Source organism: Myripristis murdjan, chromosome 9, assembly GCF_902150065.1.
Source record: "Myripristis murdjan chromosome 9, fMyrMur1.1, whole genome shotgun sequence".
Lineage (NCBI taxonomy): Eukaryota > Metazoa > Chordata > Actinopteri > Holocentriformes > Holocentridae > Myripristis > Myripristis murdjan.
Window position 1 is genome coordinate 36325307 of NC_043988.1, and position 22677 is coordinate 36347983.

General features: G+C 45.0%; 1 protein-coding gene across 1 annotated transcript in view; it reads left to right on the plus strand.

Moving 5' to 3' along the window:
* Nucleotides 1–3108: 3108 nt before the first annotated feature.
* spinb (spindlin b) overlaps nucleotides 3109–22677 on the plus strand; it is a 22930-nt gene continuing 3361 nt past the window's right edge. Inside the window, exons 1-7 of the mRNA XM_030059554.1 lie at nucleotides 3109–3234; nucleotides 9806–10105; nucleotides 13907–13955; nucleotides 14356–14450; nucleotides 17197–17352; nucleotides 18531–18764; nucleotides 19805–22677. The exon at nucleotides 19805–22677 is cut by the window's right edge and continues 3361 nt beyond it. Coding sequence (XP_029915414.1) covers nucleotides 10054–10105; nucleotides 13907–13955; nucleotides 14356–14450; nucleotides 17197–17352; nucleotides 18531–18764; nucleotides 19805–20004 — 786 coding nt within the window. The 5' untranslated portion in view covers nucleotides 3109–3234; nucleotides 9806–10053 and the 3' untranslated portion in view covers nucleotides 20005–22677. The remainder of the gene's footprint in view (nucleotides 3235–9805; nucleotides 10106–13906; nucleotides 13956–14355; nucleotides 14451–17196; nucleotides 17353–18530; nucleotides 18765–19804) is intronic.

Here is a 22677-nt window from a genome sequence, read left to right on the forward strand (position 1 = left end):
ACAACGTGCATAGATGTGGGCAATGTCCAAATTCACAGTATTCACAGTAAATCATTGCAATGATTACAAGTTCAGCACTGCAGAAAACTTTTTTTTTTAATTTATTTTTTTTTTTTTACATTTTATTACATTGCAAAGTCAGACATAACAATAAATAAATAAATAAATAAATAAATAAATAAATTGGCAACAACAAAATTAGCAATAGTAAGAAAAAACAAAAGAATAAATAACCAGCAAAAAAGAGTAAAATGTATGTTTTTGTTCGTCATCTCTGATTGTGTACGTTCATTTTTCTGCATCTGGATTTTTTTTTTTTTCTAGTGTCATCAACCACAGTTTTATTTTTTGCCTCGTCACATGCAGCTCATTCATCTGTCAGTCAATCAATTCATGCGATTGTCAGTCAGTGGTGAGGAGTGTTTCATGTTTTCAGTTTCATGTTAGCTTTTACTTTCATTTATTTGGAATTTTTTTTCACAGAATATTACCTCAGTGTATATTTTTACATATTACTGTTACACTGTATATAACCATAGACTGGAACTGGAATGGAATTATTGCTGTTACTGTAATGACACACACACCCTGCCCTCCTCACGATGGACATGTGAATACTCTTCACACTCTACACCCCTGCCTCCCTCACCAGGAACATGTGCAATACCCACACACCCTGCCCCCTCATGGACAGGTGCAATATTGGCTAAATTAGCCAACTGGACTGTTCTCGTGCACTATATTTATTGTAAATATTACAATTTGTCGCACATTTTTATACTGTACATATTTTTATATTCAATTAGTTTACTTCTTTGTATTGTCCTTGGCTTGACCGGGCCTCAGTGCTTCATTTCGTACCTCCTCATGTGCATGCATGTGTTGTTGGTATGACAACAAAGAATCCTTGAATCCTTGATTATTATTTATATATCATGTACATGAGTTTGTATATATATTGAATTATTATAACCTTTAAGTGCACACACATTTTATTTGATTATTTATTTATTTATTGTTGCTTTGGCAACACATTTGATTCAAATCATCATGCCATTGAAGCCTTCTGAATGGAACTGAATTGAATTGAATTGAACGCCGCCAGCGCAAGTCGCCTGGGTGATTCTAAACGAACGAACCCGCCGCTCTTTTCCCGGCGCGCGGTGCCGCCTCCAACACACGTAACAGGAAGTGCGGACGTAACTGAGCTCAGGTCAGTTGTTATGGTTTCCTCAAGGCGCCGCGAGCCTCGCGGAGCGCCCGAGCTGACTGCGGATCAGCGCGCGGAGTCGCCCGGTGACAGCGGCGGGAGGAGCGCGCCGCCTGCCGTGCCGCCCCCCACACTACACTGCAGTGGCTGTTCCCCGTAACTTAGCAACGCGTGAGCCGTAAAATGACGTTAACTCCGCAGGTCTGTGCGCACAACACGCGCCAAATGCCGCCCTCGGCTGCGTTTCTGCGCTCTCGCGGCCCCGAGCGCGAGGAAAACAGGTCAACAGAAAGGATCAGTTTTTGGCAGGAAGTCCTGCAGCAAACCTCGCCGCTCAGAGGCGTGAGGATCACTATGTGGCAGAGGGAGAGGGGCGGGGCTCGGCGGTGGAAGAATTTGGGTTGTATGCAAACTGCAAAACCCGCGTCAAGACTTCCGGTGTTTCAGACATACAACTTCCAGAAGTGAATTTCGAAATAAAGCAGCGGCACAGCGGGACGTTAAATTGTGTTATTGACATGGCGCGGCTGACCCGGAGGTTTTTAACCCTTTAAAACCCCAATAAAGTGAACCGATTTGTTTCAGAAACACGGGGGAAAAGACAATTTTACAAGAAATGACCTGAACATCAGCAGGAAATTATTAAATGGTTACAAAATGACTGAAAATTAGGAACATAAACAAATAATTAAATAAATATAAAACAAACAAACAAAAAAATGTAATGCATTAATAGATATTAATAAATAAATCTAAAAGATTTTTTTCATTTAAACACAAGCAATCTGATGTGCATCCAGTTTCAAGACCTTTTGTTCTGCCTGGTTCAGTGTTTCCGCACATTTAACCGACACATAACGACCAACAGGCTTTATTTTAACTGATTTGCTCACACTGAATGTAAGACCATGTTTTACAAAATACAGCAAATATAGAATTCACCATCACAATGAGTACAAGCTCTCTGGATGCCAAACATCTTATTGAAAAATTTATTTTAACTCAAAAAACAAACAAACAAAAAAAAAAAAAAACAATTGTTGGGTCTCAAGACAAACAGGGCCTCCATGAGTGAAAAATTCTCAGGAACCCTGACCTTGACCCTGTGACCTTCACTGCACATTAACCAACAACAACAACAGAAATAAATAAATAACAATAATGATAATAAAAAGGATATATGAAAGAAAATGACCTGAAAGTTGCAAAGAATTTTTTTTTTTTTTTTTTTGGAAAATTAGAAATCATGATAAAAAGAAGGAGATAAATAAATAAATAAATTGGCCCAAAACAGTATTTTTAATTATTGTATTTCTATAAATACATCAAATTAGCAAGAAATTAGTGAAAAGTTAATGAAAAGAAAATGACCTGAAAATTAGCAACAAGAAAAAGAAAATAAAAATAAAAGCAAGACCAAACAAGGAAATGACATGAAATTAAGCAACCAAATAAAAAAATGAAATAAACAACAACAACAACAAAGAATAGAAAAGAAAAAGGAAACGACCAAATACAGTTTTCTGAACTTTTCCCCCTAGTTTTTGATATTTTCTAATGCAACTTTCAGGTAATTTTCTTGCTTCCTCTCTTTTTGATGTTTTAAAAATGCATTTTTTTTAAATTTATTTTAAATATACATATATATTAAATATGTGTATATATTTATTTTTATTATTTTATTTATTATTTTTTATTTTGTTAGCTAATTTCACACACACACACACACACACACACACACACACACACACACACACACACACACACACCTCCATGTTCCTGAAAAAAAAAAAAAAAAATCAAATCAAAACACTGCTCAGGTTGTTGTAAAGGAGTTAAATCATTTGTTTTCAAGAGCATTGCTTGGTCTTTTATTTCGAAGGCCAGAATCAGCTCGCTTCCGGCCGCGCCGCCTGTGTTCGCGCGCGGCTTGACGCAGCTGCGAGGCGAACGGGAGGCTCCGCGGATCAATTTGAGCCCCGGGTTGGAATCGGAATATGCGGCGCTGCTGATCTCCGTATCGGGTAAGAAAGCGGGGCCTCGGCGGCCTGCGGCCCGGCCCTCCTGCACCGGTCGCCCGCTCTGACATTTTAGCGCAAACTGGCCGCTTTAGCGCCTGTTTTCTCCTCCCAGCTCCCCCCGCTCCCTTTGTTCGCTTGCGCCTTTTCGCACCGATGCGGGTTTTGTAAATACTGGCGCAATATGGCTGCCACTGGAGGAGGAGGAGGAGGAGGAAGAGGGGTTCACCTATTACCTATAGGCGCTAGCGTTAGGTGGTTATTAGAGTGTTATCAGGCAGATTATCAGGTGTGTGTGTGTGTGTGTGTGTGTGTGTGTGTGTGTGTGTGTGTGTGTGTGTGTGTGTGTGTGTGTGTGTGTGTGTGTGGTGAATAGTGAGGAGAGGAGGCTCCGCTCGGTGATTTATCACCAGGAGCCAAAACAACAGCCGAACAGGCGTGTTGTCATGCAGGCTGACCTCGGGCTGATGCCGCTGCGGGCCCCGGGGCTCCGGCTCCCGGGTCCCCGGGCTCCGGGCCCCGGGCCTCCAGGAGCGGCAGCGGCACTCTCCGCTCAGCTCTGCAGACAAACAGCAGCTCGGGAGAGATGCAGCAGGATGCACAGGACGGGAAAGTGTGGAAAAATACTGGCACAGCTGCTGCTTTTCTTCTGTCTGCCCTGGCTGCTGGAGAAATGCATGAGCTGTGTGTGTGTGTGTGTGTGTGTGTGTGTGTGTGTGTGTGTGTGTGTGTGTGTGTGTGTGTGTGTGTGTGTGTGGTGCTGCTGCTTTTTTCACCTGTTTATCTGCCGTCAGGTAAACTGAGACAAGGTGGGTTTACCCTCCACTGAAGGGGGAGTGGTTGTGTGTGTGTGGCTGTGTGTGTGTGTGTGTGTGTGTGTGTGTGTGTGGTTGCACATGTGCGTTTGCTGCAGTAAACAAATAGTTCCTCCTTCTCATCTCGTTCCTCTCGTGTTTTCTCTGCTCCGAGGTCAGCGCAGGGTCACTTTGGATTGTGCTTTTATTTTTTCGTTTACAGAGGAAGACTGAATGTCAGCAGGTAGACATGTTGGGATTATTAATTTGTGTGTGTATCGGTGTGTGTGTGTGTGTGTGTGTGGTTGCACATGTGAATATGTGTATTTGCTGCAGTAAACAAATAGTTCCTCCTCTTCTTCATCTGTATGGCGTTTTCTGTTCTGAGGTCAGCGCAGGGTCACTTTGGATTCTGTGTGTGTGTGTTTTTTTTGTTTTTTTTTGTTTTTTTTACAGTGGAAGACTGAATGTCAGCAGGTAGACATATTGGATTATTAATGTGTGTGTGTGTGTGTGTGTTCACAGTGACCGTCCCTGACATCTGCAGGATTGAAAACAGCCCTTTTTTTTGTTTTCATCCAAATGGCTTCATCTGAATGTTTGATCGGCCTCTTTGTGTTCCTTGTTTTTGGTGAATTTGGATCAGAGCAGCTGAACCCTCGGTGGTGTTGTTGTTGTTGTTGTTGTTGTTGTGCTGACCGGTGAAATCACAGAAGGCTTTTTTTTTCATGCAGAAGATCCACAGAGAAACCAACTGGCTGCAGGCAAAAGGGGAATCAGCCAGATGGGGATGGAAGAGCAAGAATTCATGAGGGAGCAAACAGACCGACTCCAAACGCTGTTTTCTGTTTTCTGCCCCGACGGCTCGCAGCCAGGGGGAAGACAGCAGCAGAAATCAGATCTATATATCAACCAGAAAAAGCTCTGGAGGGGATTTATCAACCGGTCCCTCATTATTTCTGTATTTGCGTAACAAAATATTTACAACAGATGATCAAAGTTGGGTCCAATTTTGAAATTTAGGTTTGGTTCTTGTTATAGTTCCCCCAATAAACCGACCAACCACGGCCTCAGGAAAACCTTAACCTCGTTTATATCACAAAATACAGACAGGCCTGATATTTAGAGCTCTAAACGTCACTCGACATGCCACTTTTTAAAGTTTAACACAAACTCAGCTTCACCCAGGACTCAGTTTTCCATCCTACAGATCGATTTTGGACAAAACTTTTTTTTATAATGGAGCTGTTTTCCATCCTGACGGCACTTTTTCTCATATAAACTCATTCATACTTACAGTTATGAAAAGTTACACAACCGATGTACGATTCATGTTCAAAAATCAAAACAGGAGGCAGAGCCGATGTGCCTGAAACAGGAAGTAAAGACATGGAGGCTGAGAAGCCGGGATCACTTCCTCAGTCGTGAGCGGGTTTCTGCTGCGAGGGAACGTCTCTGGAAAAGTTTTTCCTTTTCAACCATCATCCAATTCCACGTCACTCTCGTTAAAGCTGTTAGCGCTGCGACCGCATGTTTATCTCCGGATTTGACTATCGCCATACCTGGGTGCTGATTCGATATGTGTTGTGATTTGATATTACGATTTAATGCAATTATTGTTTTTTGAATCCTCCCCAAGTTGCCTTCTTCTTCTTCTTCTTCTTCTTCTTCTTCTTCTTTTTCTTCGTTGGTTGTCGGTCTTTATCAGCAGTTTTCTTTTGGTGCTCTCCTACCTGAAAGGTGTGGACCCAACAGTTCAGTCAGAGGTTCTTCAGCTGCTGATGGTTCCTCAGTAGATTCAGAGAGCGTTTTGAAGAACCATTTAAGAACCAGTATTTTTCTGAGAGTGTATTAAATGTGGTAGCGGGCGCTCATGTAGAGAACGCGGCAAGCTCTGATTGGTCAAGAGGAGTGTCCTGCACCGATGTGAAGTCTTCAACACCGACTTGAGCAGCTGACGTGAAGTGCGGCACGTCGGAGTTTATTTTGGCTTCTGTCCACATGTGGGACGCCTCGTTGCTGACCTCCACAGTCACCTGGAGGCGTCACACCTGAAAAACCAAACACCTGCGGGTTCAAAGTGGCTCACGTTCTCGTTTTAATGAGGAACCGCCATGTTAACGAGTCACTCAGTCTCAGCCGCAGAGTTAAAGATTAGTTTGCCTTCCAACAAGGTCAAAAATGTGCCGGTGGGATGAGATAATCCCACGTGTCTTTGTTGCATTGCTTGAGCGTCGTGTTCTGGATCCCAGCAGCTGATCTGCCTCATTCTGCCTCGGTTCAACACATTTACACTTGTTCCTTTGAAACGTTCTTGAAAAACTGCTTTGGAAACAAGTGGGATTATGTCATCCCACTGACAGATTTTTTTTTTCACTTTGTTTGAAGTAAAACAAGATTTGAGCAGTGAAGACGAGACTGAATGGAAAAATTCACAGGAAAAAAGCCGCGGTGATGGCAGTGTTAACGGTTACAGTTTTTTCTTTAAACAAGGTCAAAAAGCTGCCGGTGGGATGAGATAATCCCGACGCTAATCAACTTGTTTCCAGGATTTTCTTGAATCAAGTGTCATTTTTTCGATCCCAACGGCTGATCTGCCTCATTCTGCCTTGTGTCTACAGATTTACACCTTTCTCCCAGAAAAATATCATGAAGCGAGTGACACTGCATTGGAAACAAGTGGGATTATCTCAATCCAGCGAGTGGTTTGTGGAGATGGCCTTTTGTTTTTGTTTTTTTTGTTGTTGTTTTTGCAGTGTGGCTCTGTCTGTGACCTTGTAAGACTGAATATGTTTCTTCACTGGGAGGATTTTCCTTCAGGTGACTGTTGGATTAAGGTCCATTCTAGTGTTTACCGACATTGTGTTTTTTAAATTCTGGGTCAAACTCGAGAAGAGAGAGTCGCTGCTGCCGCTCTGCCGGCTCTTCAGCTGGCCGGCTGCCGTCTGGTTTGGGTTTGGCTCGGCGACGGGAGGGTTTTCAACTCTTCAAGGACAAGATAACCCACCGGTGCCTTATTGTGATGCTGCAGTGTGAGGCCGAGCGTCTTCAGCCACACAGAGAACAGATTCATCAGTCCGACAGTTTCAGCAGAACAGAGATGGCATGTTCACTTCCACCGCCTGCGTCTGGTTTACATTTCACACCGTCACAGTGTCAGTTTCATTACATTTACTGCGTTTTTGTTGTTTTTCAAATGCAGATTTTACAGCGGCTGCATTTGATTTGGCCACCCTTACCCCAGTTTGGCCGGTTTTTACATAATCATGACTAAACTGAAGTCATCTGGTTTAGAAACAGCAGGACATCAGGATATAACAGCGGCACAGTCACATCACCAAGATCTTAAACAACAAAAGGTTCTAAATGAATGAAGTGTATTATTATTTTGGATTCAAATGCAAAGTCTACGGGACTCGGTGTAGTTTAGGTTCCTCCTGCTTGCCGCCGCCCTGTCAGAGCCGGGGAGGCGTCACATGATCTCGCTTATTTAACAAACCGGGACCCAAACCCGAACTCGAACCCGAACCCGGCCGGGAGACACAGACCCCATCGGAAGCGAATTCACATCTCATCTCATAAAATCGTTTAACGTTAATTTGCAAGTCGTCAGAACTAAACTTTGTGTCTTGGTTTGGATAATTCATCCTCCTCGCCAAGAAAGCTGGTAAACGCTGGTCACGCTGACTCTTGTTTAGAATCACCTTGTATTTTTGTTGCATCGAGCAGAAGAAAAATACCTTCCACTGTTTGCCCCTTTAATAGCGATTGCTCTCTCTTTGCCACAGCTGCGAACATTAGAGTCTGACCTCTGACCCTTGACCTCCTTAGTACCTCCATCATGATCATGGTCAGGGCTTCCTTGTATTAATAATGTCAGTTAGAACGGGAACCGACCCGGACCTGATTGACTTGGATAAAACATGGATCTGAGCCCGTTGGGGTCTCAGGTTGGTCCCGGGTTGGGTCCCAGGTTGGGTCTCGGGTCGGATCCCGGGTTGGGTCTCGGGTCATGGGTCGGGTGTCGGGTCCGGGGTACCAGGTTGGGTGTCGGGTCCTGGGTCGGGTCCCGGGTTGGATCTCGGATCCTGGGTCAGCTCCTGGGTTGGATCCCGGGTCCTGGGACAGCTCCTGGGTCGGGTCTCGGGTTGGGTCTCGGGTCCTGGGTCAGCTCCTGGGGCGGGTCTCGGGTTGGGTCTCGGGTCCTGGGACAGCTCCTGGGTCGGGCCTCGGGTTGGGTCTCCGGTCCTGGGTCAGCTCCTGGGTCGGGTCTCGGGTTGGGTCTCAGATCCCGGGTCGGGTCCCGGGTCCCGGGTCCTTGGGCTCAGGTGGAGATGTTCCTAACGAGGAGGCACCAAACTGAGGACTGAGAAAGGAGCGGGCGGCGTGTTGCTGCTGTCAAGGGAAAAAACTTCCCACCAACAGAATAAACCATTAATGTAACACCAGTTTGCACCATATAACATAATAATCCAGCTAACAGGATACATTTCCTATATTAATGGGAGTAATAATAATTCTATGAATGGGAGTGGTGGTGTGGCACAGCTCCTCTCAGACAGCAGGAAGAGGATGAGAGCCTGGACGGTCCTGATAAGGAATCTGTATTTTTTTGTTATTTAATAATAAATAATAATTAAATCTTTGTTTTCTTTTTAAAAAACCTGTTGAGAATATTTGAGTATGAGGCTTAAATCCTTCCTCCTCACACTTTAAAGCCTTTGTAATGATCACCAAACACCTCCTCCATATAAATCTGAAAATACAGAATTTTGATTATTACATTATCAGTTCATTTATTACATTTTTGAAGACTGAAATGTTCAAGCTCCCTGTTAATGTCATAACTTCCATTAATACAGTAATTATTATGTTAACAGGAAATGTGTCACATTAATTGTTACGTTTGCAGGAAATACATCAGGTCAGCTGGTTCATACGGTGCAGATTGTTTTGACAGTGATGGTTTATTTTGTGTCACACTGACGGCTGAAACGCAGCGACGGGCTCGTGTGTTTGGGCTAGGGATGGCGAAAATGGAAAATTTTCTTGGTCGACCACCGGGCCACATTAATCGGTTTATTTTGGTTAACCGAGAATATTATTTGACTGTCTGTAAAGTTTACAGACAGTCAAGAACGCGACCGTGTCCGTTCTGTACCGGATGTCCCCTCATGATATCCTACAAACATTATGTAATTTATGCATGCTGCTTACCGTGGTGTAGAAGTAATCTCTCTCTCCTCATGAAAAATATTGTCTCCAGGTTCCTCGATGAGTCTGCTTGGTGGTTTTATGATTTGCAGACTTGCATGACAAACTTTGTTCAAATCCATACGTGATCACCATGAGCTTGGCTCGTCTCTCCGGTCTGTCTCTACCGAGCTGAGCTCTGAGCGTGATGACGTAATCCAGGCCCGGCAGAGCGTCCCGTTGCCGTGGTTACCGTATTAAACCGTATGTGGGTTCAAGAGCAACTTCTCAGCTTTCAGGAACAGTTGGAATTTTTTCGATAGAGCAAACTTTACGGACGTTACGGTATTTACAATATGACATGCGCATTTGTGTTGGCGACGACACGTTCGGCCTTAAAATTAACCGACAAGATTATTTGGTTAAAGTTCAAACGGTCAAACGGCCAAAGGTTAGCATCCCTAGTTTGGATGCTGCTTTGTTCCAGATATTTGCTGTGAGGAACGGCTGAAACGGAGGAGGAGGAGCAAACATCACGTGCTGAGAGTCTAACATGTTGTTGTTGTTGTTGTTGTTGTTTTGGTGAACAGGCTGCGTCTCCTCGTCTGATCTGTGGGCGTGACGGTGGACTCCAGGTGATAGTCTGCACCCGGCTGTATGCAGCCTCCTGCCCGGGGTCCAGTCTAAGTCCTGACGCTCCTCCTCCTCCCTCTGTTCCCCACCCACCACCCCCCCTCCTCACCCCCCCGCCTGCCCCCCTCCTCACCGGCCGGCTCCCAGGAGGCCGTGCAGCGCTCGTCCCGGCCCGGCAGCCTGGCTGCCCCTCCCAGGTGGATGAATGAAGACCCCATTCAAGAGCCCAGCGGCCCCGCGGCCCCGAGCCGACAGCGGTGAGTCTCTCTCTCTCTCTCTCTCTCTCTCTCACACACACACACACACACACACACACACCGTCAGAAACTGTTGACAATCCAGTTGTAGGAAACTCAGTTTTCAGAAATACAGAATTAAAGGTCAGTGAAGCGTCGTAAGCGGCACTCGGATCTTTACCCCGACAGCCGCCGTGCAGCGACCGGCTTGTTTTGTTTTTCATGCTTTATTTAACCGTCTGGAACCCGAACGCATCACCGGCACACAAAACTCACTTTATTACTGCACTGAAATCATAAACCATAAAAATGTAATTTTTAATGTAGTGTTGAAATAAATAATGTGAGTTCCACTCAGGTTTGGGAGGTTTTTCCCATGTGGATCAAATGAACGTTACACTTCAGGTATCTTCATTTATTCACCTGTTTGTTTTACTCAAAACTTTTTTCTGCCTGGGATGAGGGTTTGTGCTGCGGTGGAGCTGAACCCGCTGCGTTTACCTGCTGGGAAAATCAGCTGAAGAGACTTGAGACATTTTTCAATATGCTGAGTATTGCCAAAACATGTATTGCAATATATTGAGATTTATTACCTGCTTTCAACGGCCAATTCTGTTCCCAGAGAGAAAACTTTGTCTGCGTGCGTTTTATCTGACAGGGTAAAGTTTTCATTGTTCATGAGTGACCGCCTCTGTCCGTCTGTCCCGTGTTGCAGCGATATTTGGCAGCGATATTTGGCGATAGAAGATACTCTGCTGTATAGACGCCCCCCCCCAGCTCCTTCAGTAGAGTGTAGAGAGAAAGCAGGGCGGTGTTTGCAGTGTTTGCAGTTTGTTGCTCAGGCGGAGCGGAGCGCGTCACCCCCGAAACCAGACGAGGACTCCTCAGACCGTGGAGAATCAGTGGTTCAGTTCAAACCGAGTAAATCCTCGGCAGCGGCGGCACATTGGTTGGTTTGTCCCTCGGCTGAACAGGTGGTCACACCTGAACCTGCTCACTGTTCAGAAGCCGATCCTGCACGGGAGGAGCTCGTATCCCCGGGGCTCGAGACAAACGGTGGGAAAAAATGTGTTTGTGACGGACAGACGTCTGTGGCGGGGCGCTTCCTGGACAAAAGGGGAATTCACTTCAATTCAATTATCACTACTATGATTTGCCCGTCGCCTGGAAAATGACAAACTGGATCGGCTGCATAGTCCAGTCATTTTATGAAAAAACCTCGGACAAACTGCAGGAGAAGCAAACTCAACTGATTCTGTATCCTCAGTTTGTCCTGAGTGAGGGGAAAAAAGTCCCAAGGAATACCATTGGTGGAAAGTTTTGAAAATCACCTGTATATGACCACATATTACCAAAAAACACTCTGACACTTTAACACACAGGGGAAAGGGGTTCAACATTTTACTTTCAGATATCACTATAAAAATTCACAAGGTGATTACACACACAAAGACAAGAAAAAAAGTCAATTACAAGTTCTTTGAATTATTCTGTTTACACATGCATATCACACATCATCTGATTTGATATGCGCTAATAAGGAATATAAGGAATAAAAGCCAGAAGAGACATTTAAACAGTGAATTAAAAGGTTACTATATATATAGTATAGGTTACTATATATATAGTAACCTTTTAATTCAAGTCTGAAAGTAAAATTTATCAGGCATTTATTGAACTGTTTTACCTTCTCTGCTCACCGGTGGATCTCCTTTTCGTGTAAATAGAAAGGTGCCACAGGCTGGCTGAGAGCGAGTTTGGGCTTTTCGTGAAAGAGCAGCCCCGCAAAGGAAAAGGGTGCGCTGGATTTACGACCCAAGACAACACGAGAGCGTCACCGCCCAACAGAAAGCACAACAATAATCGCTTTATCTGGATTATCTTGTTTTCATAATTGCAGACGTCTGCTGCTCCATCCCTGCTGCACGGGGAGAGGTGGAGCCTCACAGAGTCTGATCATGTGATGGATCAATAAAATATAAACAGTTCAATAAGAAAATATAATTTACAGAACATCACTGAATCTGTGATGCTTTTTTTTAATCAGAGAAAGTGCTTCAGTCGTCGGTGTGGTTTCACTGCTGGAGTTTGTTCAAGAGATGAGCTCTGCTTGGTAGCATTGTGTGTGTGTGTGTGTGTGTGTGTGTGTGTGTGTGCATTTATAACTTTGGGTTAGTTGAAATTATTTTGGACTTTTTTTTTTTTTTTTTTTTTTTGGTGACCGTTAAACATATTTCTTCTTTTCGTCTCTGGCTTGAAGGAGGATAATCCACATCCTCGGTGCGATGTTGGCGTCAGCGTCTCATTTTCAGCAACGACAGTCAAATCAATTAATGGCCGGCGGTCACAGAGGAGTATCAGATTATAATGATTTGAAAATTGTTTGTGTTGTAAACATCAAGGATTCAGGGATTCTTTATTGTCATACCAACAACACACGCGTGCACACCATTGAAATGTTGAAAAGTTAAACACACCATTGAAATATAAAAATATAGTATAAAAATGTGCGATAAATAGTGATATTTACATTAAATATGGTGCACAAGAACAGTCCGGTCGGCTAATCAGAGGCGGACAGCAGCCAGTCAGGGTTTATTGTGTGTTTATGTAGATATGAATAAGCTGATTTCTCTGTGCTCCATGTAAACGCTAACCCAGCTCTGAGGTGGGGCTAAGGCTAGAGGGCGGAGCTTACCTGGCTGTGGGCGGAGCTTACCTGGCTGTGGGCGGGGCGACAGTGCAGCTGATCAGTCCAGACGTCAGTGCAGCAGTTTGCTTTGTAGCAGGAAAATAACAGGAAAGAAAAATGGAGGACAAGCGAGGACACAGAGGACGACGTCCACGCTGTCTGACCACGTGAGGACGTTAGGACATCGGGTCATTCCATGTCATTTCAACAAATGGCCCACGCACTTGGGTCTCAAAAAATTCTGAAAAATTCACCAGTTGTTCCTTATTTATCCAACAGGCACACTGTAAAAAACGTGTGGACTTTGGTGCGATTTTCATGCATCCTTATTTTTCCTCCATTTTCAGGTGTCAGTATCTCAGGAACTACACCACATAGGAAACTGAAATTTGGTACAATAATACACCTCCACCCACTCTCTCAGAATATACAAAAACATCTGTCATACATTATAACTGGTAGGCAGGCCAGCCCCTCAAAAATGGGAAAAAAATTACGCGGGTTTCATGGTCGGCCATGTTTGGGCCTTCAGAAAACAGCTTTGTATTTCCTCCAGCCTCTTGATTTTTTCAGAGCTTTGAGATACACACATGGACTGTTCAAAGCATTAATGCTTAGTCAGACTAACCATTAATGCTTTGAACAGTCCATGTTTGGACTGAAAATGGAGGAAAAATAAGGACGTGCAAAAATCGCTGCCCCTCACTAAATTGGCCGTATCTCAAAAAGCATCCATCTGAGCAAAAAAACATTTTACAGTGTGCCTGTTGGATAAATAAGGAACAACTGGTGACAATTTCAGATTTTTTTGAGACCCAAGTGCGTGGGATGTCCTGAAAATTTGTTTAAATGGCAGCGGTGAGGTGAGCTGTCAGCACGCGGCAGGTAAAGCACAAAGCGGCGTCTTAAGGAAAAACCTCCGGCGGCGCGTCGTTCTGCAGAGTTTAACCCCTCGCGTCCTGCCTCCCGGCGGCTGCGTGGACGGGATGTGTGACGTTTTGCTCCCAGCGCTCGAGGCTCAGGGCCGTCGGCTCCGTCCGGCTGCCTGTTGGCTGTTTTACTGCGCTGATCGCCCGTCTGAACGTGTTTCTGCTGAAAAAGCTGAACGTCCATTTCTCTCCTTGTTTCAGGGCATTCAGGCGTGTCTGCGAGCATGATGAAGAAGAAGAACTCACACAAGTAAGCGCAGTGTGTGTGTGTGTGTGTGTGTGTGTGTGTGTGTGTGTGTGTTAAATGTTACCTGCACAAATCCGGTGGAAGTCCGAGTGTCGCGCTGCTTTTTGTTTGTCTTGTTGCCGTTTGTCTGACTCTTCTTCTGTTTTGTCTAATTTGCTCTTCTCCCCTCCTTTTTCACCTTTTCTTCCATCCCTCCTCTCGTCTTTTCTGCTCTATCCCTCTCTCCGCTTCCCTCCCCTCTTGTCCCCTCCTCTTTGCTTTTTTGATTTTCATTTTCTTCTCCTCTGTACTTTTCTCTTTGCGTATCTCACAAATTCTTGCTTCTGTCTCCTCTGTTCTTTCTTCTCCTTCCTTTTCTTCTTCCTTCTTCTTCTTCTTCTTCTTCTCTGTCTGCTCTGTGCAGGAAGCAGAGGACCAGTGTTGGTCCCAGTAAGACTCTGGCTCAGCCCAGGAGGAACATCGTGGGCTGCAGGATCCAGCACATCTGGAAGGAAGGCAGTAAGTCACCCGCACCCACAGCCAGGGATGGGACCATGATTCAATATGAACTGTCATTCTACAAGTATTGCAATTCGATATTACGATTATATTGTTTTTTGAATCCTCCTCTAGCTTGTGCCTGTAAAGTTTGTTGAGGCTGTGATTCTCCTAGAGGTCACTAGAGGTCATTTTCTACAGCGACGTCCACTTTGACAAAATGCTCTGCCTGCAGTGAAATGGCTAAAAATTGACCAAAAATTGACCAAAAAAATATTTAGTCCCTTTGCTGACAACCCAGCATGACATATCTGTGCTTTAAATTGATGCAGTAATAAAAAAATGGATTAAAGAAAGAATCACGATGCTTTTTTTTTTTTTTTTTACCTACATCCCTGCTGATAAAGCCCACACTGCAAAAACCAGACGTTTCCCTCCCTGAAAGCGCTCTGACAAAAGCGATCGCCCAAATCCCTGAAGGCTGAGTTACGGTTCTGCCGACACCAGACGCCACGTGCAACGATGGTGTGTGTGTATGTGTGTGTGTGTTGTCAGTGTGTGTCCTCGGCCAGCTGTAAAATACAAACGGGTTGCGAGGACAGAAACATGTGCAGCGCTCTGGTTTTCAGGGCTGGACGGGTTCCTTCTGGTCGACGTGTTGCATTTTGGGAGGAAAAACAACCCGAGTTGTTCCCTCGGGGCGCCGCGCGGCTCCATCATAATCGTCTGGTTTTCTTCATTACGTGGAGCACCTGAACCTGCGGAGCGGGACGGCCCGGACGCGGCGCTCAGAATGTGAATCAGGACCTTCGCTGCTCAAGCTGACGGGGAGGTTCTGCTCAAGGACAGGACGTCCCACACCGCCACAGACGATTTATTCATGAGAGTGAAGGCACACGCACAATGTGTGTTAGACAGAGTGCACTAAAATGAATAGACTGTAGCGTGTGTGTGTGTGTGTGTGTGTGTGTGTCACTCGGGATACATCTGAGGCCAGAAGTACCTGCCCTTATTTCCAAACACCGCTGCACGTTAAAGCTCCGTCCCTGTTCCTCTGCACGTTCAGGGTTTCCTCTCCAGAACGTTCCTCTGATCTCCTCACTGCAAAAACTCAAAATCTTACCAAGAATATTTGTCTTATTTCAAGTCAAAATATCTCATTACACTTGAAATAAGACATGATCACCTCAGAAGAAACTCGTTTTTAGACAATTTTCACTTCTCTCAAGTGAAAATTAGCTTGAAACAAGTGAAAATTGTCTAAAAACAAGTTATTTCTCAGGTGATCATGTCTTATTTTAAGTGTAATGAGACATTTTGACTAGAAATAAGACAGTTTGACTTGAAATAAGACAAATATTCTTGGTAAGATTTAGAGTTTTTGCAGTGCTCCCAGAGCGAGCAGTGGGGTTTCAGAGCTGCCACATCACTCCTCCTCCCTTTCCTCCAGCCGCTGGTTTCCATTCATTCCACTACGATATGAACATGAACTTTCAGAGCCTTCACACTTTCTTCACTCCAGTTTTCCATCAGCGGAGTAAAGTCCTCCACATGAGTTTTCCTAAAAGCAGCAGCACTGTTGGCTTTTCTTTTCTTCTCCTTTTTGTGTTTTTTATAACACATGAAATCGTTCCGGTGTTCATTCCTGGTTCCAGCAAAGACGATGAACTCTGAGGTCGTGTGGTGTCTGTTCGGCAGCAGCAGCTGAAACCGAGAGAAACGTCTGCAGTCCCTCTCCCACACTGACGGGACGATTACTCAGCTCCACCTGCACAATCTAATCTAATCTAATCTAATCCAGCTGTTGTGCCATGAAGTTTCCTCTCCTGCTGCCTGTAATGCTCAGCTTGTCTTGTTGTCACGGTAACAGAGGTGTTCATTCACTTCTATGTTTGGCATTGAGCTCATAGTTAGTGCTGCACTTTACTGACAGCTGTTTCCACTATTCTGTCCCCCCTCATTGTATATCAATAGTGAGGGACAAAAAACTAGAAACCCCTCTCAGTGTAATGCAGTCCAGTAGCAGACCTCTGCAAACTACAACCTCAGTAATAAACACAGAATTAAAGTGACACATTCTGCACAATGTCAACACAAACTGAACGTTATAAACTTTGTTAAAAGGCAGAGTTTATGGCAGAGCTGCTGAGCTGAACTGGTTTTGCTTCACAGCTTTCAGGTTCAGCTTTACTGGTACGAAATCGGAACTGTGGTCTCAACATTTTACCTGGAAAAAAAAACAACAGAGAAAGGAGAAATATAGCATCAGTGTGAGTTTTTTTTTTTTTTTTTCGTTTATTTTCTCAAACAGATGTGTTTCTCAGTTTGAGCTGAAACATGAAAGTCCCCTAAAAAGTGGAGTTGCGAGGTCGTGCCGCCGGTCGATCCTCACAGATGTTCAGAGGTTTCACTTTGATGTCAGTTTTTCTGTGTCAACTGCTGAACAGGATTCTCACACACACACACACACACACACACACACACACACACACACACACACACAGAGAGAGATAAAGATACAGCACGAGTGGGGTTTCAGTTCAGAAAATTCAAAGTATGTCCTAAAACTGTGACTGATGATTTTCATTTTTTTGTTTCACACACGCCATGAGGCGACGTGTGACATCACTGACAAACACAGGAAGGGTTTAATAATTGATAAATGCAAATACGTCAACATACATGGATAATGATGATTATATATGGATATTATCATTGTAAGCGTGTTTCCCTCTGACGCGGCCCCTGGCTCTCTGCTGCCCCCTAGGTAAATCCTCCCAGTGGAAGGGGACGGTGCTGGACCAGGTTCCCGTTAACCCTTCGCTCTACCTGATCAAGTACGACGGCTTCGACTGCATCTACGGCCTGGAGCTGTACAGCGACGAGCGGGTGGTGGGCCTGGAGGTGCTGCCCGACCGCGTGGGTGAGCGCCGCCCACCTCTAAACCTTTACTCTGCTGTGGCCCCGCCCCCCGGAGCCTCGTTGATCAATCTATCAATTATTTTTTTGATGAATTGTTTCATGTATAAAGAAGTTACAACTCCTAACAATTGCCTGTCAACAACAAAGGCAGTGTCTGTTGGAAAATAGATAGATAGATAGATAGATGGATAAGTAAATTAATTCATTTATTCATTCATTAGTAATTAACAATGTTGCAAAAAAAATTACTAGAACATCAGGGGAAAATTATACTGGAATATTTTAAAAAGTGAGGCTCGATTGACAGCAGATTTCTTTCTTTTTTTTTTTTCTTTTTTTTTTTAAGTTTGTAAAAGGCATTTAAAAACATTTATTCCTCAACAGATGAATATTTCCATTCTTGATTGATACATCTTTTTTTTTTTTGATGAATCATTTCATCTATTAAAAAATTAAAACTCATAAAAAATGGCTGTCAAAACCGAAGCGATACGTGTGGGAAACGAAAAAGGGGAAAAAGTAACAGAACATTAGGGAATAATTTGAAAAAAAAAAAAAATTACAAGAAAATGACCCCAAAAATGTTAACAAAAATTACCTGAAAACAAAAACCTGGATCAGTATCAGATTTCTTGTGTTCAAATGCTTGTGAAATACATTTAAAAACATTTATTATTTTTTATAATAATAAATTACCAATAAAATTTTGCTATAATTCTAAAACATATAATTATTTATAAGATAATTTTATAATATAAAACAATTATATTTACATGTAATTATATATAATTAAAATATCTAACTTTGCAAAATTATAATTTAACTGGGGGCCCCCTGAAAGCCACTGAGGGACCCCTGGGGGTCCGCAGACGTCACATAATTTCATATTCAGTATTTTTGTCAGATATTGTGATAGTGATATGACTATGGGTCCACATGTATTTGAATTTGAAGCATTTTTCACAAACAGCAGAACAAAGCAGCTGGATGTAGAAAAAGTGACTTCATAAAGTGTTTTATTGATCAGAGCAGATCGATCAGAGCCTCAGACTCGCCCCTGACCCTGAATATGAGATTGTCAGCATCGTGTCGCTGCCTTTTACACATGAATATCTAGATAGCGTCATGGCGACGCAGCGACAGCCCTGATGAAGGTGTAAACTGTGACTTCCTCCGCAGCTCCGGCCCGCGTGAGCGACTCGCTGCTGGCCGAGACGATGATCGGCAAGGCGGTGGAGCACATGTTTGAGACGGAGGAGGGGCCGAAGGAGGAGTGGCGGGGCATGGTGCTGGCCCGCGCCCCCATCATGACCACCTGGTTCTACATCACCTATGAGAAGGACCCGGTGCTCTACATGTACCAGCTGCTGGACGACTACAAGGAGGGAGACCTGCGCATCATGCCCGACTCCAGTGAGTGCCGCGATGCGTTCAGGGATTGCGCCCGCTCCGGTACCAACGGGGCTGCGACCAAATGTTTTTAGTTCCTCACTGAATCCACAAGAGTCTCAGCTTTCCAAGACTGTTTACTTGAAATCAATTCAGTAATACTAAACTGATTACAAAAAAGTGCCAAGTTATTTCACCTCGTCTTCAGTGGTCAAATCTGGTTTTTCCCCTCAAATAAAGTTAAAAAATGTGCCAGTGGGATGACGTAATCCTCCACTGGTTTCCAACTGAGTTCGATTCTTTTCAGGATTTTTTTTTTTCTGGGAACAAGTGTAAAGGTGCTGAAGCAAGGCAGAGTAAGACAGAGCAGTCACTGGGAACAAGGAAAGGAGACTTGATCCAAGAAAATTCTGGAAGTGAATCAGTTAGCTTTGGAGACACGTTGGTACAACTCAGAGTTCTCATCGGGCCTGAAAATTAAGACCCTTCCCTAACCGGGCCCGACTGGGCCAGCCCAAGGCCCTACCCTACTGATTAGCCGAACTTTAGGCCCGACCGCCTGATAAAGCCCGAAAAAAAAGAAAGGAGAGGGGAAAAAAAAGATTGCCAAATTCGCCATTATTTAGCAGCGCTGGTGGCTCAAATTCTAGTAGCAGTGAGAGACACAGAACCAGAACCCGAACCCGAAGCCCTACGCTACCCGACCAATTCACTTACATTTTAGGCCCGACCCTACCCGAAAATGTAGGGTAGGGTCGGGTTCGGGCAGAATTTGAGAACTCTAGTACAACTTTATACGTGCTATAACTTTTTTATAAGGCACATATTTTTCTGTTTCTTACGTAAAGCACCTCCGGGTTTCAGGTCAGAAAATTCAAAGTATAAACTGAAACTGTCACTGAGAATTTTCATTTTTTTTATTTCATAAGTGCAGTGGAGAGAAATGTGATATCAGTAACAAATATACACATACAGTATATACTGACTCCATTATTATCTCTCTCTCTCTCTCTGTCTGTCTGTCTGTCTGGCTGTCTGTCTCTCTGTCTGTCTCTCCGGTCCAGACGACAGCGTCCCGGCGGAGCGGGAGCCAGGTGAGGTGGTGGACAGTCTGGTGGGCAAACAGGTGGAATACGCCAAAGAGGACGGTGGGAAGCGGTCGGGGATGGTGATCCACCAGGTGGAGGCCAAGCCGTCCGTCTACTTCATCAAGTTCGACGACGACTTCCACATCTACGTCTACGACCTGGTCAAGACCTCCTAAGGCCCGACGGGAAAACAAAAACTCGGTTCAAGACCCCAAAAGACTCGCCGAGACCTGCTAAGACCGCCGAGACACGCCCCCCCAAACACTCACACACACACACACACACACACACACACAGAGACAAGAAAAACACGACTTGGTCCGAGACCCGCCCCGAAACCCCCCCGGCAAGACGGACCCACCACAGACTCGGGTTTCAGACCTGCTGAGACCGGATCGTCCACGTTTTTGGTCGAGACTTTCTCAGACCGGATCGGACGCCGCCTCCTGAAATCCGTTCAGGCAGAAAATTGGTTCCAGAGCCCCGAAGAAAGAACATCAGAGGCGCGTACGTTCATCGGAGGCGCGTACGTTCATCCTCGGCATAAAGCCACAAGAAAAATCTACAAAAACATCGGAAGCCCCTTGGCGCCGTGTTTGCTGCGTTTTCACCGCTTTGCCGTGAAAACGCAGCTCACGACTGCGCGGCGACTTCCTCCCAGCCGACACCGACGACGAAATCACAGCTCAATGACACGACACTCTTTACGGAAACTCTGACATTGTGAGGCGAGGCGGGTCTGCGACCTGGAAAGACGCCGAAAAGACGACAAGATCCCGCGGCAAAGACCCCCCTCCCCCCCGCACCTGAAACCCGCTGAGACCGCAGAGATCCGGGGAGGGAGCGGACCGGTCTGAGTCTGATGGGGTTAATGAAGGGATGGGCTTTCCAAAATAAACACACACACACACACAATAACAAAACCAACAAACAAACAAAAAAAAAGGAAGATTGGTCGAGGCCCCGCCCCCACCCACTCCCAAAAAACACAAACTTTGTCCTGAATCTCTGCGGCGTCTTCAGCGAAACATCATCCGTTCATAAGTCGGTCTGCAGCCTTGTTTTTTTGAACGTCCTGCATTCATAGACTCCTTCGTGTGAGACTGGATCCATACACCACCGAAACACACACACACACACATACACACACACACATTGTAAATGGACCATTCTACTCTTTGACAGGAAGTACATGAAGAACGCGTCCAGCGCGGCGGCGGGACGTTTCACCGCGAGTCGCCTCCCGAGGAGCAAAAGACGCTCGGCGGAGTTAAAAGACGAGTGTGACTGGAAAAGCCGAGCGGAGAGTCCCACACGTTCTCATTTCATTTTTTAAAAATGTTTTATGTCTGCTGAACGTTTGGCCGTTGACCCCCGCAGAAGGATAAGTCTCGTGTGTAACTTTGCCGGGACGGTGAGGATCCGCTGTTCGATCCCAGGTGACTGATGATGCTCACATCCCGGGGTTTTTTTTGTTTGTTTGTTTGTTTGTTTGTTTGTTTTCCAGGAAAGTGAAGAGTTGAAAATGTTTGTCCCTGCTTTTTGTCTGGAGATGGGAAATTGTCTCTTTTCTGAATAATCCCAGTGAGAAGGTGGACTGAAGGGGAAAAGCGCTTTCTGTTGGACATGAAGGGGTTGGTTTTGTTTTTTTTTAATTTTCCGTCGAGGTCAGGGGGTCGATCCGCATGTCGGTTTTCACGCATCGTCTTGTTTTTTCTTTTTTTTGGGAGTTGAATTATTTTTCTGTTCATATTCAACATTTGACCAAAAAACTCCAAGCAGATTCTGAGACTGTCATCCGTTATTTTGTTCGTCTGAAGGGTGAAAAGTCTTTGGAACGGCATTCAGACGGTCACGGGACACTAAAGCTCCAAACGACGTGTTCACGCACGCTCCAGATGATGAGTATCGATCGATTCCGTTAGGCGTGTGATCAGTCAAACTAAAGCGCTCTCGGAGGGTGCGTTCGTTTCCCGGCTCGGGGCGGCGGGGCGGGGCGGGGCGGGGCGGTCGGTACCTCCAACCCCAGAGAATCATGGGAAGTTGTTTTAGAGTTGTTGTTTTTTTTTTTTTTTTTTTTTTTTGTGGCTCTCCTTGTTCTTCTTCTTCTTCGGTGGTGGAGTTCTCCGCCCTCCCGCTCTCACATCGCCGCGCCGTAAACGTCTTCATGTTTATATCTACCGGCACATACGGATCGTCTTTATTTTCTTTGTGTATTAATCTCTTTATTTTCTTCATTGTATCCCTCGCTCGTTGTATTTTGGTCTCTTGCGGTCCGGTCTACAGAAACTTTCGACCCAGACGTTGGAGGAGGCCGGTGCCGACGGTCCGTCACCGGTTTCAGGAACCGGTTTAAAGCTGGAACGTGAGGCGGAGCGACGGAGGAGCGGATCCCAGCCAGCAGCAGCTCGGCCGTCCTGTCGGTCGCTGAATTATTTTTTATTATTATTATTATTAAAACCGTTTGCCGATTGACGAATCTCTCGGCTTCCTCGTGGAAATCCGTCTCCTCCCTCCTGAGCGTTTAGATCCACCTCCCTCCTGCTAAAAAAACAAACAAAAAAACAAAGTCACTTTATTAATTCTTTAATAATAAATTCAGAGTTGTGGGCGTCGGAGCGAAAGCAGCCGTGTTGCCTGTTCCACATCGACGTGCCTGAAGGGGCTGGGGGGCCTTTTCCTCTGGGTTTGTTTTATTTTTCCTGTGAAAATCAGGGAAGAATCCTGTTTTTTTTTTTTTTTTTTTTCATGGTTGATTTCACTCTTTGCTGCGTTTCCTCGTCTCTGATTCCAGAAACACCGACCCGCCCGGCCGGTGGAACGTCAGACGTTCTCGCTGCAGAACCCGC